Source organism: Thermochaetoides thermophila, assembly GCF_000221225.1.
Source record: "Thermochaetoides thermophila DSM 1495 unplaced genomic scaffold scf7180000011816, whole genome shotgun sequence".
Classification (NCBI taxonomy): domain Eukaryota; kingdom Fungi; phylum Ascomycota; class Sordariomycetes; order Sordariales; family Chaetomiaceae; genus Thermochaetoides; species Thermochaetoides thermophila.
Genome location: NW_006383032.1, coordinates 1,053,668 through 1,069,286, shown reverse-complemented (window position 1 = coordinate 1,069,286; position 15,619 = coordinate 1,053,668). Strand labels below are relative to the sequence as shown.

The 15,619-nt window shown below is 51.2% G+C and overlaps 3 protein-coding genes and 1 pseudogene across 4 annotated transcripts; 3 read left to right on the top strand and 1 right to left on the bottom strand.

The window, feature by feature from the left end:
* Nucleotides 1-1,757: 1,757 nt before the first annotated feature.
* CTHT_0023870 lies at nucleotides 1,758-4,236 on the bottom strand (annotated as a pseudogene; the record flags this gene model as incomplete). Its single annotated transcript has 6 exons — nucleotides 1,758-1,894; nucleotides 2,068-2,160; nucleotides 2,338-3,054; nucleotides 3,118-3,260; nucleotides 3,308-4,093; nucleotides 4,214-4,236. Coding segments are annotated over 6 exons (1,899 nt in total).
* An 826-nt stretch (nucleotides 4,237-5,062) lies between these two features.
* Nucleotides 5,063-7,006, top strand: CTHT_0023860 (putative transcription initiation factor; the record flags this gene model as incomplete). The annotated part of the gene is made up of 1 exon (XM_006692786.1): nucleotides 5,063-7,006. One exon carries the CDS (start codon nucleotides 5,063-5,065, stop codon nucleotides 7,004-7,006), a length of 1,944 nt encoding a protein of 647 aa, XP_006692849.1.
* A 2,580-nt stretch (nucleotides 7,007-9,586) lies between these two features.
* CTHT_0023850 (putative transcription initiation factor) lies at nucleotides 9,587-10,859 on the top strand (the record flags this gene model as incomplete). The annotated part of the gene is made up of 4 exons (XM_006692785.1): nucleotides 9,587-9,622; nucleotides 9,886-10,603; nucleotides 10,664-10,682; nucleotides 10,799-10,859. The coding sequence occupies 4 exons, from the start codon at nucleotides 9,587-9,589 to the stop codon at nucleotides 10,857-10,859; spliced, it is 834 nt and encodes a 277-aa protein (XP_006692848.1).
* Nucleotides 10,860-13,633: 2,774 nt separating this feature from the next.
* Nucleotides 13,634-15,123, top strand: CTHT_0023840 (uncharacterized protein; the record flags this gene model as incomplete). The annotated part of the gene is made up of 4 exons (XM_006692784.1): nucleotides 13,634-13,979; nucleotides 14,053-14,120; nucleotides 14,195-14,929; nucleotides 15,028-15,123. 4 exons carry the CDS (start codon nucleotides 13,634-13,636, stop codon nucleotides 15,121-15,123), a joined length of 1,245 nt encoding a protein of 414 aa, XP_006692847.1.
* Nucleotides 15,124-15,619: the final 496 nt, after the last annotated feature.

Below are 15,619 nucleotides of genomic sequence, written 5' to 3'. Positions count from 1 at the left end.
AGGAATGCATATCTGAAGCTGTGGCTGCGGAACATGGTAAAGTGAAATGCATATGAACAAGATTCTTGTAACACTCAGCTCTATTGAGGGAGCTTCCGTTGTGCCGTAGTGGCGTTCTGCTGGAGTCCTTGTATCTTAACGGACGCAAGCCGCAGTCTTGGGATGCTGCGCTAGACTCCCTGCGGTATAGTGGTGGTAACGTTGACGAGTTGTGCAGCAAGCTACGCTAGTTGTATGTGAGGAGATGACGAGTTACTGAGTTGTTCCTGCGTTTCGGATCTGGGGATAGTCTTGGCCGGCATTTGCCTGCCATGCAAACCCATGCCCGAGGGAATGGAAAGGCGGCATTGATTCTCTAGGGATGGGATGGTCTTCTTGGGCTTTTGTTTGCTCGCCGGATGGCGTTCGTTGTCGGCCTAAACTTCGCATATGCATCAGATGCGGGACGGCAGATGACCGGGAAAGCCTTCCCAAAGAACTATGAACCAGGAACTGCAACCCGGGCAGTCTGGGAACTTTGCAGCTGGTTTACGAAGGGGGTTGCTACGGCCAATGAGCGACACGAGGACTTCCCGCCGTTGAAAAAGGGAAGCTAAAATCTCCGTCATACTCATAGACTTGTTGGTAAGCCATGTGACTAGAAACCCAAGGCCTCAACTCTCCCGTGGTTCCTACCAGTTGTTCCTGTCTCAGTTTCTCAGTTCAGCATGATCCTGACTGCCTGGTATTGATTACTGCTGCGAACTTCAATGTCTGTTGTGTGGAGGGTGTCTCAGTTGTGCCCTCAGTTTGTGTGATAAGCGAGGAGAAATGAGAGACCAACTCGGCTTGGTGGCAGCTTAGAACGGGACGAACATACCTAGGTATGGCCTTAGGAGTTGAAGTCTAGCTTGCAGGATAACACCAGGATAGATCTGAGACAAATTTGGGATATACATCATACGGGCAACTTCAGTAAAAAAAAATATGACTTCGCCCTGAAAAGGTCCAAATTTCTGAAAACCCAAGTCTTCAAGAGACGACAACAGACAATTTCAAGCGGTGATCTGTTTGGGGACTGGCGAGGGGGTTTGAAGGGTTTGTAGGAACAGAAGCGTGATAACACAGCTTCCATTGAAGTCAATGAAAAAAAAAACTAGTCAACAGAATTTGCGATGGATTGTGACATCTGATCTAGCTTCCCTGCTTGACATGCCTTCCACCCTTGATATTGCCAACCCGGAGTTGAAGGGTTTGTGCTTTCCGGCTACACTGAAGCTACCTTTCACCGATAATTGCCTGTGAACCGTCTTGAAATGAAATACCAAGCAATTAGAGTGGAATATCATTGTAGAATTTGTAGAAGTTCTATTCAATGTTATCGGAAAGTGTAGCTCAGTTGGGCAAGTGCGGCATATTGTAATATCACACACCCACAATCAGGTAGCCAGGGACAAGCTTCTATTACAAAAAACCACCACGGTCTTGGCGTATAAAAGGCCTGAAAAAGAAATAGATTACAGCTCGGGAAATAGTCCATGTTCATGCTCTTCTCTTCCAGTCACAATTACAATGGTCCTTTCTTTGCACCCCCTGTCCCACTAAGACTCTTTAACCCAAAGATCCCGTCTTCCACTAGGACTCTCTCATCGACAGTTCCAGCCCCAAGCGGATCACCATCCACATTGACGGGACTCGGAACAACTTCTCCAAACAGGAATGCGTTCTTCTCTCTGTTAGAATTGACACGTTTCGGCGTTGTAGTGGTAGATTCAGGCTTAGCTCCGGCGCTCGATGAGGGTCGGCTGAGGCTTGTGAATGGGAAAGAATTCGGAAATGGTGAAGTAGATGTGGATGAAGACGAGGAAGTTGTTCGATTGCGAGATGGAAACAAGGAAGAAGAGGTAGTGTCTGGCTCAAGCATCCAGGCGAAGGAGGACTGAGCGAGAGTCGAGCGAGTCGGGATAGTGGGCTTAGGCTGCTGCAGTTCTAGGCCTTCAGACACAGATTTACCTGCATGGTTTGGGAAAGTATCGGAAACAACGCTTGGTGTGTTCGATGTTGGCACTGGTTGCGAGCCCAACGAACCCAAACTAGATGGGTTGGTGAGCTCGGACTGGAGGGGATGGAGGGTGTCAGATTCTTGTGGATCGGTGTCCATTTTGCCTGGATCTTCTAATGCTGGATGACAGTGTGATATGGTCAGTAGTGGGAGAGATTGAACGCTTCTGTTGGGTAGTGTAGTTGAGAGAACGGTTCTTGTTTCCTCAACAGCCGATGATGGAGTAACGGACGGAGCCGTGTCTAATTCGATTGCTGGAGTGTTGATTCCCTTGGATGATGATAGGCTGAGCGTACCTAGAGACGGGAGGTCGTCTTCTGGCAAAGCAAGTGTAGAGTCTTCCAGGAAGGTCTGGATAAATTGAATTTTGGCGGCAGCGGAGTTGATGACTTGGAGCTGCTCAGACTTCTCACCATGGAGCCCAGACGCCTCAAGAGACTTGAGACTGGCCACCACTTCGCCAAGCATAGCGGCCAACTTGCGGTTCTTTCTCTCCATTAAGGACATTGTGACTGCGCGTTCCACGAGGGGTTCCCCATTGTCTACTGGAGACGAGCGGTTTCCCTTAGATAGACTGCGGACTTCTTGGAAACCTTGCACATTACGCCGGATTTCACCCATGGCATCACGAACAGCTCTGTTGATGCCCAACTTCTCGCTCCTCTCCATGACATTTTTTGCCGCCCCTTGCAGTAAAGCCTCAACAGCTCCGGGCTGCTGCAGAATTTTTGCCGAAACAGACAAAGGGGACCTGGCGCCCAGCGTACGTTGCCGTAGGCTGCTAAGTTTCTGAAAAGATGGTGTCCTGGTGTTCGGAAGGGGTCTTTTGGGTTGCTCGGCCGTCTTGACAACCGGGTTCTTGCCACTGTACTTCAGGATCAAGGTTGCGCCTCCAGTGGCATCAAGGTGATCCTTCAAGTACATGGCATCCTCGATGAATGTATGAGGTCCATATGGTGGAGGAGGAGAAGGGTATTGTCTAGATAGCCGAAGGACGCCTGCATAGTCGGTTTCTAGTACTTTCTCGGTGGTCAGTTTGGTCACACTTTGATCGCTGCTCTCAAGAGTGTGCTTACAGGTCCAGCGGATGCGAAGCAACATAGCAACACAGATGAGATCAACCAGGTCCAGAGTGGGATCAAAGGCAAAGAGTGTGTCCCACAGTGTGAGAAGCTGGTCAAACTCGAACTCTCTGCCGAAGAGTAGACGGATCCAGCGGCTGTGAGGGTCAGCCCTGAATCTCATCAACATCAAGATATCACTTACATGAGAAATACTTGTGGAAGGACTTCGATGTTCTGAAAATGTGTAGCGAGCTCCTCGTCCACCTTCATTAAGGCAACTTCATGAATGTACTTGCTTCTTTCCACAATAGTATTCTTGGTCTTTTCTCCATTGATCCCTTCGCCCTCTGTCTCGTAGAAAGTACTGGCCTTCTCCATCAGCTTCGAGAAGAGAGCGTAAGCATCATGCTCAATGTAGGCGGAGTCGAGCATTTCGGCAATAAGAGTGTCATTGCCAGCATCGACTGTAAGAGGAGTGCGGTCGACAGCGTCCTGAGCAACTACCCAGACAATAGGAGCCAACAACTCATGCATCCCTTGCCGATAGCCCCCGATTCGTGAGTTAAGTTTGCAATAGAGGAAAAGGATGTCGAGAATCATTCGCTGGACTCCCTCCTCGTGATAAAATGGCTCGTCTGGCAGTCTGCGCACATCTTGCAATATCTCTGCCCGCACAGCCTCGTCCCTGCGAACGGAATTCCAGGGATTATCAGGATCGTCGGCCAGAGGGTCAAAAGAGACAGCTGCGAGCTGCTCGGGATGGCGGATGAATCTTAGGTGCTCTTCACACAGGGCAGCATATGAAGAACGCGCCTGGCGAGTGAGCTCAAGCCATTGATCGGTTGGAGCATTGCGATATAGGAGGAAGGCCTTCCAGTAGATCGATCGTAGCCCTGCTGTGGAGGAGCTGGAAATGTTGTTGGACTTGATGGCATTCTGCAGACTCTCAATATTACCACCATACTTGAACGTTTCCTCCCATCTTGACCTGTGGTGGTAACGGAGGTCAGTTTCATTCATTCAAGAAACAAAACAAAACAAAACAAGACAAGACAAGACAAGACAAAAAACAAGGCAAATAAAAAACGGAAGTGAATGAAACACGGACTTTGCCTCTGTCAGCGATCTCATGGCGGGATTCTTCGCATGACCGTCCAGAGAGACGCAAGCAATCGAATCTCCAGAAAACAAGTACAGATTACGCGTGATAGTCGAACTATTTGAAATTTGCGATGGCGCCACTAATTCAACGTATCTGACTTTTATATTGCGACTGGATTATTCGATTGCAAAGTGAAAATGGATGGTCAATGCGAAAAAATGAATGAGGCATTGGACGGTGTTACTGATGAGATGGCACAGAAGTGATTGATATGAGGCTGCCTTACCTAACCTTCTGCCGTGGCGCTGGTCGCGGGGATCATCGGTGGGGCTTCCGCTTGGGAACCGATCCCCCGTGAGGCCAATCGGCAGTGTAAAATCACGCCAAGCTTCCCCACTGGGCCCCTGATCCTAGCTCTTGTCTGGGAGCGACAGCACCTCATCCAACTGGCTGCTTGTCATGTCACGAATCTCGAATCGCATCCTCATGGTTTGACCAAAAATACCCGGGCTGACGTTCTATAGCTCCCAAAAAATCCAGAAAAAAATTGGAAACCGGACATATGACATTTATGCCATAGCCTTCGTTGAGAAGTGCTACAGACCCAGCAACCCAGCAAAAGGCGACGCCGTTACCCGCAACAAGGATCAGTGCAGCAGCCAGGGGTAGCAACACCGGGAGCAAGAGGAGAAACAGCCGCAGCGCTTACGACTTGAACGCGATCCTGACCATCCGACCTGACAAAAACTGCGACGTGTTTACTTTCTTGCAACATCCACTATTGTCATTGTTTCTCTCTGTGGAGCAAAGCGTCAAGAAGTGGAGAAGTAGGCTCGTCGAGCACCTGTTTCTGTCATGTCAGCTGATCTATGGGCGGCCTTTGGGGCATCGACTCAGTCCTCAACCTCCTCTGCGTCGCAGAACACAGCTCAGGACCCCAGTGATCCCTTCTCTCTTTTTAGTTTTGAACCTACCGTTCTACAATCACAAGAACAGAACCTACAGCGGTCTTCAACGACGACGACTACTCCTACTCCGTCTAGTCCATGGACCACTAGTACTGCAAGTCAGCAGCGGGCAAGTACCGGTTGGGGGGACCTAAGTGCTTTTGGCTCCCTTGGGGGTTCCGTGATTCAGGCGCGGCCATCTCAAGTCACTCAGCAGCAGTCGCCGACTGTGGACGATGACGATGAGGGCTGGGGTGAGTTTGAGGTTGCTCAGGCCAACCCTCCTCCTCCTTTTCAGCCAGCCCCTGTTGTCAACAACGACCAGGACAAGCCGCGGACACGGCCGGTGCGTGCTCCAACGATTGATATGCTGACAAATAGGCTCGTGGATGTTAGCCTGGAGTCACCAGCATCGGAACCCTGGCAGCAGAGGCCGTCCTGGGAAACTGAACGCCCACAGCAGCCGAAAAAGCCAGCCGTCAATCCCGATCCAAATGTCTTGTTTGATGCAGACTTCGAGAATGGCCTCGATGAGGACGACGACTTTGGCGAGTTTGAAACAGGGAAGCCGGCGTCTGCTTTACCAGATATTTCTGCACCAGCAAAGCCTTCAATCGACCTTCTGTCGTTGGAACTGACACCAACGTCAACGCCACCCCCAGCACAACCAAAGAAACAGCCTGCAGGATTGACCTTATCCAATGCTGGCTTAAACATTCAGGCAACTCTGTCCTCAGGGGTGCCTAAATCTCCATATCCAGAGGCGCCCAAGTCTCCATATGGCTCGTTCCAAGAACGAAAACCGGACGCTCTCAAGGAGCTCCAGGTGAAGACACCCACAGCGACTAGTTTTGCACAAAATGCCCAGACTGCGTCACCATCGCCTGTCACGGCATGGCCATCCATCGAGAACGATAGCTTCTGTAAAGAATGGGAGGAGTTTAAAGACCTACCAGACCCAACCGATAAGTCGGCTCCCTCCAAATCGACTGCTCCTAAGTCAAATGCAGCTTCAAAAGCAGCAGCATCCGACTGGGAAGACTGGCAAGAGTGGACTACACCAAAGGACACAGCAACCGTCAACAAGTCTGACACTAGCGATCTCTTCTCCTCCAATCTCATATCCACCCCTTCAGTCCCCGACGACAAACCCGGCCCTCCGCCAACTAACATCCCCCCTCCGGCCATCCTCCTCTCCCTCTTCCCATCCCTGCTAGACCTGACCTCCGCCCCGCTTCTCAAACCGCTCTTAACCCTCCCTCCCTCTTCCCCAACCTACCGAGCCGTCGTCTCCTCCCCCAAAACTCTCACCTTCCTCCGGGGGTACCTCGCCCTTGCTACTGTCGCAGCACGCATCATGGCAGGCCGCAAGCTGCGCTGGCACCGCGACAAGTTCCTCGCGCAGGGCATGTCCATCTCAGCCGCAACCGGCGCGTCCCGCGGCGGCAGGGGCATGAAGCTCGCGGGGCTGGACAAATCGCAGGTGGCGAGGGAGGACGGCGAGACGGCTGAGGTGCTGGCCGTATGGAAGGACAAGGTGGTAGGTCGGCTGAGGGGTGTCGTGGCGGCTGTGAACGCTGCGCAGAAGCTGGGTGCTGAGACCGGGGAACGCCCGCTGCGGGTGCCGGAGATGGGAGGGGGAGGGGTGAATGGTTTTGTGGTGAGTACTGCGAAGGGGGTGCCCACGGCGCCGAAGCCTTGTGTGGTGTGCGGGCTGAGGAGGGATGAGAGGGTTGCAAAGGTAGATGTGGACGTGGAAGATTTGTTTGGGGAATGGTGGGTTGAATTTTGGGGTCATCGGGAGTGTAGGAATTTCTGGTTAGAGCACGAGAAGGAGTTGAGGTCACGATAGTTTCCTCTCTTGTAGGTAGTTGTGGGGGGCGTGAACCTGAGCTGTACATCACGGTTTGCCGCGGAAGAAGAATCAGTGTGAAATGAGACATACGTAGGAGTCTTGTCCATGCAGTCAAGTGCAGGTTTCTCCAAGCACTTTCGGAGTGTCAACTGTCCGAATTAAACTCTCATCTAAACTCACTCCCCAGTCTGTTCCATAAAATCGAGGCCTGTTTAGTCATAGGGCTTATTAACAATACTATTATTTGGATCTCAGGGGCAAAAAACTAAAATGGCTTTACCAGGGTTAGGGTTAAATATGTGGGTTCTAAATTCCCAATGCCTCGGCTCCCCGCTCTAGTGGCGGCTATCACGCCGACAAGACGGCTCCGTCAATGGACCGGCCTCCAAATGGTCCCGTGGGAAAGGCCCTTCCTACCTGGATAGAGTCTCTGGTTCCCGAGCAGACAGTTGCACAAACATTCATCCGGTCGCGATTTATTCCTTTTTGTTGAAGTTTCTCTCTCATTTTTCTTTCATCATCTGTCGTTATCAGGCCTCCAGTCTGACTTCAGCCGGACTTAACGCAGGAGAGCTCTCACATTCACTGTGCTTTGTAGGTAACTTGCTTCTTTTCTTCAGCCACTGCACTCTCTTTTACGAGTTTGCATCCTCCTTTCCCTTGCCCATTTTCATTGCAGTCGGCTGTATGAGTATCATTTCTATCCTCTTATTCCAGGCTTCTGGTAATTCTTTTTCAGAACAAACGTGAATATTCTTCTACTTTCCCGCCGCCCACTCCTCCTTTCCCAGCCACATCACACCGTTGCTGCCCTGCATACATTACTATTGCTCTCATCCTGTTTTCTGTATTTCCCGTCCAGAATACTGAATTGGTTTGAGAAAGAATGAGAACATGCATTGCAGGAGCTTCCTCTATCCGACAGTTTTTTGTGATACCCTACTACACATCCTTCCCTTATATCGGGTGTGGTCCGGACGGATACTTACCTAACCGCCCGCCCACCGCACACTGTATCAGCCGCATGCATACATATTTGTCTCACCGGTTCTCGAAGTTGGGGACTTGGCTTATTCCAAAGCGTTTGGTTTACTCTGTTTCTCCGTTTTTGGCTGCATTCTTCAACACTGAGCTTGATTGGGCTTATGATGAGCTGAGAAAACATTTCTCTTTTCGGCTCCCTCAGCTCAATTTGGTTATAAAAGGAGAAGCTGAGCTGCCTGAATCAGTTTGACAAGCTATGCTGACAAGGTGACAGAAGCCAAGGATAACAGAACGGAAGGCTCCATCACTCATCAGTTGCCGGGAGACCTGATCCTGGAAGCACCTGGCTTTAGTCCCATCCCCGAAGAGAAAGGCTGGAGAGAGGAAGAAGCAGAATGGTCCGAGAGTCTCCTTACCGGTCCCAAGTCCTGTCATAACTCCAATTCGCCCCTCGTTCGAGCAGACTCAACACCAAAGACACAACACCGATAGGTATGTCATGAACTTACTGGTCGATATGGGCAGTCTGGCCCATTATAAATGAAATGAATGCACGCACCACGAGCACGCACACATAAGCGCCTAGGCGAATCGCAAACAAACCCACGAAGAGTTATCGTTTGAGCGGCCCGATCCAAGCAAGAGTCCCAATCAAACCGTATCCTGGAATCAAGATCCGAACTTCCTTCCTCCCCTACCCGTAATTCGTGGCACGTCCTGGTCTCGTCCCGAGATCTCACGGTGGAAAGTTCCCCAGGTCCTGAGGTTTCGGGACATTCCATGGCGTTGAGAGCCATCTGCATATCACACCATTGCACACTCTCTTGGGGCACACTCTCTCCCCGTATGCACGAGTCGTTCCTCCATCCCCTGAGCCCCCCCCCCCTTTGAAACAGGACAAGGAAAAAGCCAAGTAAACACAGTGAACATCTGTGAAAGCAGGGAGCGAGTACTTTGAGGCAGCTGTAGGCCCAGAACACGAGCTAGTCTCAGCAATTCCGGGGGTCTTGTCAGTAATGGCGAGTTGATTAACTTCTGGGGAGTCAATGCAAGGGATCGGCTCGCTCGCTCGACAGGACTACTCGTCGGTCTTCAACACTTTGTTTTGGAGCTAAGTGTTGGATCGATGTTGTTTGTATAGGTGGTTAAGGTGAGGAGAGGAGAGGTGAGAACATCTTCTAGCATCACATTCTCACCCTGGTCATGTCTCATTCGGCCGCCCACAACTTCTTTCCGACGCAACTGGGTCGGAAAAATGGAGGGAGACTGCAATAGCTCCATGCTGTGTGTGCGTGCGCGCGAGTGTGTGTATGTAAGGCTATATTGGGATGTCTGTGTGAGGTGGTTGCCGTTCTGGTAACCGTGCCATTGTATGGGAGAAGCTGTTTCTATCTCGGTGGACGGGCGCTGTCTGGTCAAAACTGCCATGATGCCTGTTGAGCTGAATTGCATGCAAGGTAGACGCAGCAGCTTGCTTTTTGCCATCGGCTAACTCAATCGTCTTAGGATCTTAGAACAGCGATTGGGCCCTTCAAACGCCACCTTCGAGACGGACCATAGATAACTGAGACAAGGGCAGAAGCGAGGAAAGCCATGCCGCTCGAAGTCATCTACGTTACCCGACATGGGGTGGGTCACTCCCGTTCACTGGTTTGAATCCATCCTTTTCTGTTTCAGATGTTGTGGCTGTTCGTTTCTTCGCCCGTCTGGAAGCTTTATGAATCTATGTGTCATTATTTGTCTTGTCGGTCACAAGACGTTGGAACGTGTCAAGGGACGACGAGTGCGGGTGGCTTTGTCTGTGAAACCTAGCAAGCTCTTTAGCGCTCTTACACCTTTTTCCCAGGCGATCGTTGAAGCATTTTAGGCTAACAGAGAGATCCATTTACCAGTTTCGGTCCAACTGGCTTGTCGACCCAGCAAATGGAAACTATTCCAACTACCTTCGATCACCCACAGGATTGCCTGCTGATCCAGAGCTCACAGCACACGGGGTTGATCAGGCCAAAGAGCTTGCCGTCAGACTCATGGAAGTCGACCCCCCCATTGAACGTGTTTATTCGAGCTTGTATTATCGCTGCCTCCAGACCATTGAGCCCTTTGTGCGCAAGGCACAGGCCGCGTCACCCGATAAGCCTCTGAAAGTTCGCGGAGAGACGGGCTTAGGAGAGTGGTATGGATCAGCTGATTTTGAGCATCCTGTTCCGGCCTCACTTGACAAGCTTGAACCTCTCTTCCCAGATCTCCTCGATATGAGTTATGTGTCGGCGGTGACGCCGAACAGGATGGGAGAAGAGATCAACGAACTCCATGATCGAGTAGCAGTGGCTGTCAAAGAAGTTATTGCTCAATGCGACAGGGATGGCATACGCTCGGTGCTGCTCTGCACACATGCGGCTGTTGTCATTGCCTTAGGACGAGTGTTGACTGGGCTGATGCCGGATGACTTTGACGAGGAAGATTTTCGGTGCTTCACATGCGGTCTCAGCCGTTATCGTCGCCGAAGCGCACCTATAACCGAGTCCAGGGGAACCGGATCCGAGCAGCAAGACAAAGCAGTCGACAGCGCCGATCACGAGAGTTGCTCCAGAGTTCCTGACTGGCGTGGAGGTAAGGGGGTGGCCGGAGGTTGGGACTGTGAGCTCAACAGCGACTGTTCCCATTTGTCAGCAGGAGAAGAGCGAGGATGGTTAGTCTCCCTCATGCACGATAAGTGGAAAGCAGCCTAACAGCAAGTAGGAAATTTTCTGGCGATGAGTCTTTCAAGCACATGGTTTCCAGGAAAGCAGGGATACTGGGATTCAGCTTAACATCGGCCAGCGATTCCCAGGGACAGAAGGACAGCGATTCGCGCGGCAAGCTCTAGCTATGGTTAACCGCCATGTCGTTAAAAGCGATGACAACCAGAATATGCCACCTATTTGACCTTTTTTTTTTTTTTTTTTTGCTGTCAACATAAACCCACAGTTGCCTTGGGATCTCTGGTGCACAGACAGGACGGTATCCCTTTCGTCCTCGTCCTAAGATATGCACAGCATGGTATATAAGCGTAGAATGCCATCATTGAGGTTGTACCAAGCCAAGTCTCTTCCGTAGAACAGGCATTCTGTACTGGAATCTTCCCATGCAGCAAAACAGATTTCTGTGGCGATTGTGCGACGCCGGAGTTTAGGTTACTGACAGCCGTCGTGTAACGAATTTCTTCACCCTAGCCGAGACAGTTCCATGGCATGCAACAGGGTAACACGAGCAGCCCCCTGGTCCATGCCCGAGGTTCGGAGGTAGCTATGCTGGATCTCGCATAGGAGGCCGTCTGAAATCCAGACTGTGTGATGCGGGGAAAAGAGTGGCGTCGACGGAGTGTGGACTCGCGGGGCTGGCTGATCTACGAGCCGTCCCAGTCCGATAAGGTTTACCCGACGATCATCGCCAATCTGGGTGGAAACAGTCGAGAGAGGGGTGAGGGCTTAGAGGGGCGAGTCCTCGCTTTCCAGACTGAAAGCATGCAGATAACACTAGCCAAGACTGGTCCACCGCAGTGTGACCCAGAACAAAGCCGACAAACTTATCCGAGAAGCTCATGCTGACAGCTATATGTAGTAGATGGGAAAGTCGGCCTCAGTGATGGGAAAGATTGTGTGAAAAGGGGGCGGCGAAAGATCAAGATCCGCCCCATGGCGTGGCATTTCCGCATTTGTTTGGACCCTGCAGGATCCAAGTATGCAGTTTCTTCAGCTGAATCAGACTCCAGGTAGAGAAGACTGCAGACCAGTGGATTCGTTCCTTCTCAGACACGGATACTGTGCAACTGGCAATTTTCCCAGCCAAACATTGTCGGGGAGTATGAGAAGAAGGTTCAGTGCAAACACCAGCCTGCATAATTGGCGAGGCTCTAGGTCAGAAGTAATAAACTGATAAGTGACCGTACGGTAAGGCTTTATTGCGCTCGAGATATGATCGAAAAAAACCAAATCTTGAAAACGGGGGTTTGTTTCGTTTGTTTTCAAAAAAAGGAAAAAAGATAATTACTGATCGTGATCAAAGACGTCAGCGTATGAGTCGCTCCAAGAACGACCTCGTTACCAAAGCTGTTTGGAAATCAAGATCGGAAACTCTCGAGAGGACCCACCGGCTCAGCCCTGCTAAGCTAATCCCGGCAATGCCTGCAGGAGCCCCTCGGCGTTCCATCCAATCATCGTCTGCCAAGGCCACTGGATCGGCCACGATCGTGTCTTGGCATGTGCAACCTTAGGATCGCTCGAGCCGTCAACCTGCTGCCGATGCTGCAGACGTTCTCCCAACAAGAAGCCTGGAGACTAATAGCTAGGTACCAACCTTGCGTACAGAAGACAGGGCTTGCCTCACGGCTGCTTTAACGCTATCTGCTGCGGAATCTGGAAACTAGATCCGTGGCAATGCAATTATCGTCGCTGCGTCCACGGTCATCCGAAGCTGATCAATATCTGTTGTTCTGTTTAACCGGATGTCCCGTCCACACGGATCACACCCGTGGTGATGATGCAGGAAGTGTTTACATCTTGTACAACTCATCCAAACCCAGGTTCTAGGACGCGGTAGTGGATGTGTACCTTCGGGGGCTCGCAATTTCGATGTCGCTTCTGCATTACGCTACACCATACGCCAAAGTCTTGGTACATGCTGGGAGAATGGAAAGGATTGTCATAAGCAATGTCACTAGGCCTCAAGCCCGCTTCGGTTTACCGAGTCGGGGTTTGTGGCTGACAGGGACACATCCCTATGGCTTTTGGTACGAAGTCTCAGCTTTTTTTATCATTCCCTCTATGGTCTCTATTCAATGTAGATAATGGCAAGCTCGGGGATTCCAAGTACATGCGGAGCAATGTAGCTCAGATACCCCATCGAGATCGGCGGCATCGTCAACCGCGAGATCACCGTTCACACTTTGGGCAGATTCCGCTCGTGCCATATGCATGGGATGACCTCTTTTCTCTTTAACCTTGCGTGAGAAGCCCAAAGATCGTTTTAAAGAGGGTTCGTGCGTTACCTATCCCTCGCGTTGCCTCAACTACACACAGCCCACGCCTTTGGTCTTGGTTCCTCGTGGCTCGCAGGGACATGCGGTACGATACGGTCACGGATGCGGCAGATACTCGAAGCTTGACCTGTTGACAGCTAGTGTCTCTTGAGCTATCCGCATATTCCGTCTTGGGCTGAAGTGGCCTCTGTGAGGGGCTCGTGGATAGTCACACCCCACTTCATATTCTCCTCCCAGGGAAGATGGACACAGTTACTAGCTTTTTCTGAATTTGAATGCTCGCTGGATCGTGCATCTGGGGAAGATCGCCATCGTCATGGGGCTGCAAGTGGAAAACATGATTGATGCAAGTTTGGGCTGCAACCGCTCTATTCCCTGGCTAGCGTTCGTAAGCCATGTCCTCTGATTTGTATATAGAGATGCCCCACGAGTCTCTTTTGCCCCCCAACTCGCCTTCTTGTGCAACTGTGTCCCGTCTCTACATAGGGTTAAACAGCAAAAACATCTCAGACACAAAGTGTGTTCAATTCTAGGAAATCAACCTATATCTCTCTCACGAGCTTTTGGTCATGACTGCTTCTTTCACTTTTTATCCAAAGGAGCTTTCCATCCGGCCAGTTAGAATGCCTTCCACCAACGTGAAGCTCCCTGGCGTTCACGAGCTATGCTTGCGAAGCCCGACAATCGTGGATGTTGACTGGGATGCCGGTCATGAGAATGTGGACAGCAGCGAGTATATTCCTGGAAATCTTAATAATATCATTCGACTTCCTCCAATTTCTACGCTCCTTAGAGACATCCCATCGCCGAAGTCCCAAGGAGATTCGCCCACATTTTCGACTCCCAGCTGCGGCTCTCCAGTGCCATCTCCATACTTTCAGTCCTCGCCCTTCTCGACTTGGAGGCTAGACGCACCACGGTCGCTCTCCGTTTCAGAGGAGTCATTTTGGCAAATCCCAACGCCCGCTCGTAGGCTCTCACTTGACAACCTGACCAGAAGCATATCTCCTGAATGGGGCATTCGACAGGTTTCTCCTGACAGACTCAAAACGCGATCTCTCTCTGCTCCAGGACGAAATCAGCGCGCTTGCGCGAACCCAGAATTACGTGGTCGACGTTTCGGACGTAGAAGCATTACCAAGCGTTGCTGGCGACAGCCTGGTTCCCCCCGATCCTCTCACCAGCTGGAACAACAATTACGGGACAACACTGACCTGATTATCGCCGAGCTTGAAAGTTTCGCAAGCAATGACCTCAGCAGCGTTGCCGTTAGAACCACCACGCCCCCACGGACCACAGCAATACCGCCATCACGAGCCGCATTCATCCCGTCAACTAGCGTCAGCAAGCCGTTACCCATTCTTCAAACAACAGCCACACCTTCTCAGCCCGCTGTTGGGGTCTCAGCCCTGTCCCATTCCCTGCCCTCTCCCGCCACCCGCAAGCGCAACAACCAGCCCTATCCCTTCCAGCAGGAGGCCTTCGTCATTTACCATCGCGTAGACCTGCACATGAGCTGGGACCAGATTCGCACGGCCTTCCTCGCGCGCTGGCCCGACCGGGAACGCACTGTCGGCGGCCTGGAGTGCATCTACTACCGCACAAACTGGCATGTGCCCGTTACGACGGCCGACGGCCTGCTGGTGCTGGTCGACCCCGCTGAGGAAGGGCTGTTAGGCCCGACATCCGAGGACAGCAGGGTTCAGGGGGAAGGAGGTGATGGGAAAGGTGAGGATGAAGAAGCGGGTGTTGGCAGTGGGCAGAACTATCATAACTCGCAGATGGGAGGGTCGTCGACAGTGGGGTACAAGTACTACCGGGGTGTGGCATACCGTACGATGCATGTTCCTGTGAGGCAGGGCGAGGTGCCCCTGATGGAGAGGTTCCCTGAAGAGTTGGTGGATGAGGCGAATGACTGGGTAAGGATGGAACACCGCATAGCGGCTAAAGAATTGGGTAAGTTTTGTTCACAACAGTCTCTTATCGACAGCATGCTAACAGTTGATCCCATCAACAGCTGAGAAGAGACGTTGCCAGAGAGATGAATGGCTCGCAGCCAAGCACGCGAGGCTTGCTGAGCACAATCGTCAACGCTATGGAACGAATGTTTTAAAAAATTAACCCCTCGACCTCTTGTGCCCTTCATCTCTCTTCCACTATGTTTGTACGGGACTGAAAGACCTCCTTCTATTAATATCATGTTGGGAGATTCACTCACTCACGATGTACATTTCTTACCCTTGTCTTTCTTCCATTCTATCCTTGTAAATGTTGTGAAGCTTGTTTGCGAAATGTTCCTCCTTGTCTCGCGATGTTTTCTCTGTTAGCTCCCTTGATGTTTTCAAGACGATGAGGATGTTAAGTTTAGGCGAACTGGGAGGAAGTTTTTGGACTGGATGGGACATGGGTGTGTCGGACAATGAGGATTGGTGGCTCTCTGATTTTTGTCTTTATGTACCGGGATGGGAAAGTTGGTTTTTCGGTTCCAACATTTCCTCCATGACTTTGATGCCTATTTGTTTCCAAAGCAACTTTCCGTCGAATATTTCTCCTATTTACAATGTCATCATCCATTAGCCTATGCCATGACGCAGGCTTGTTTAACTGTT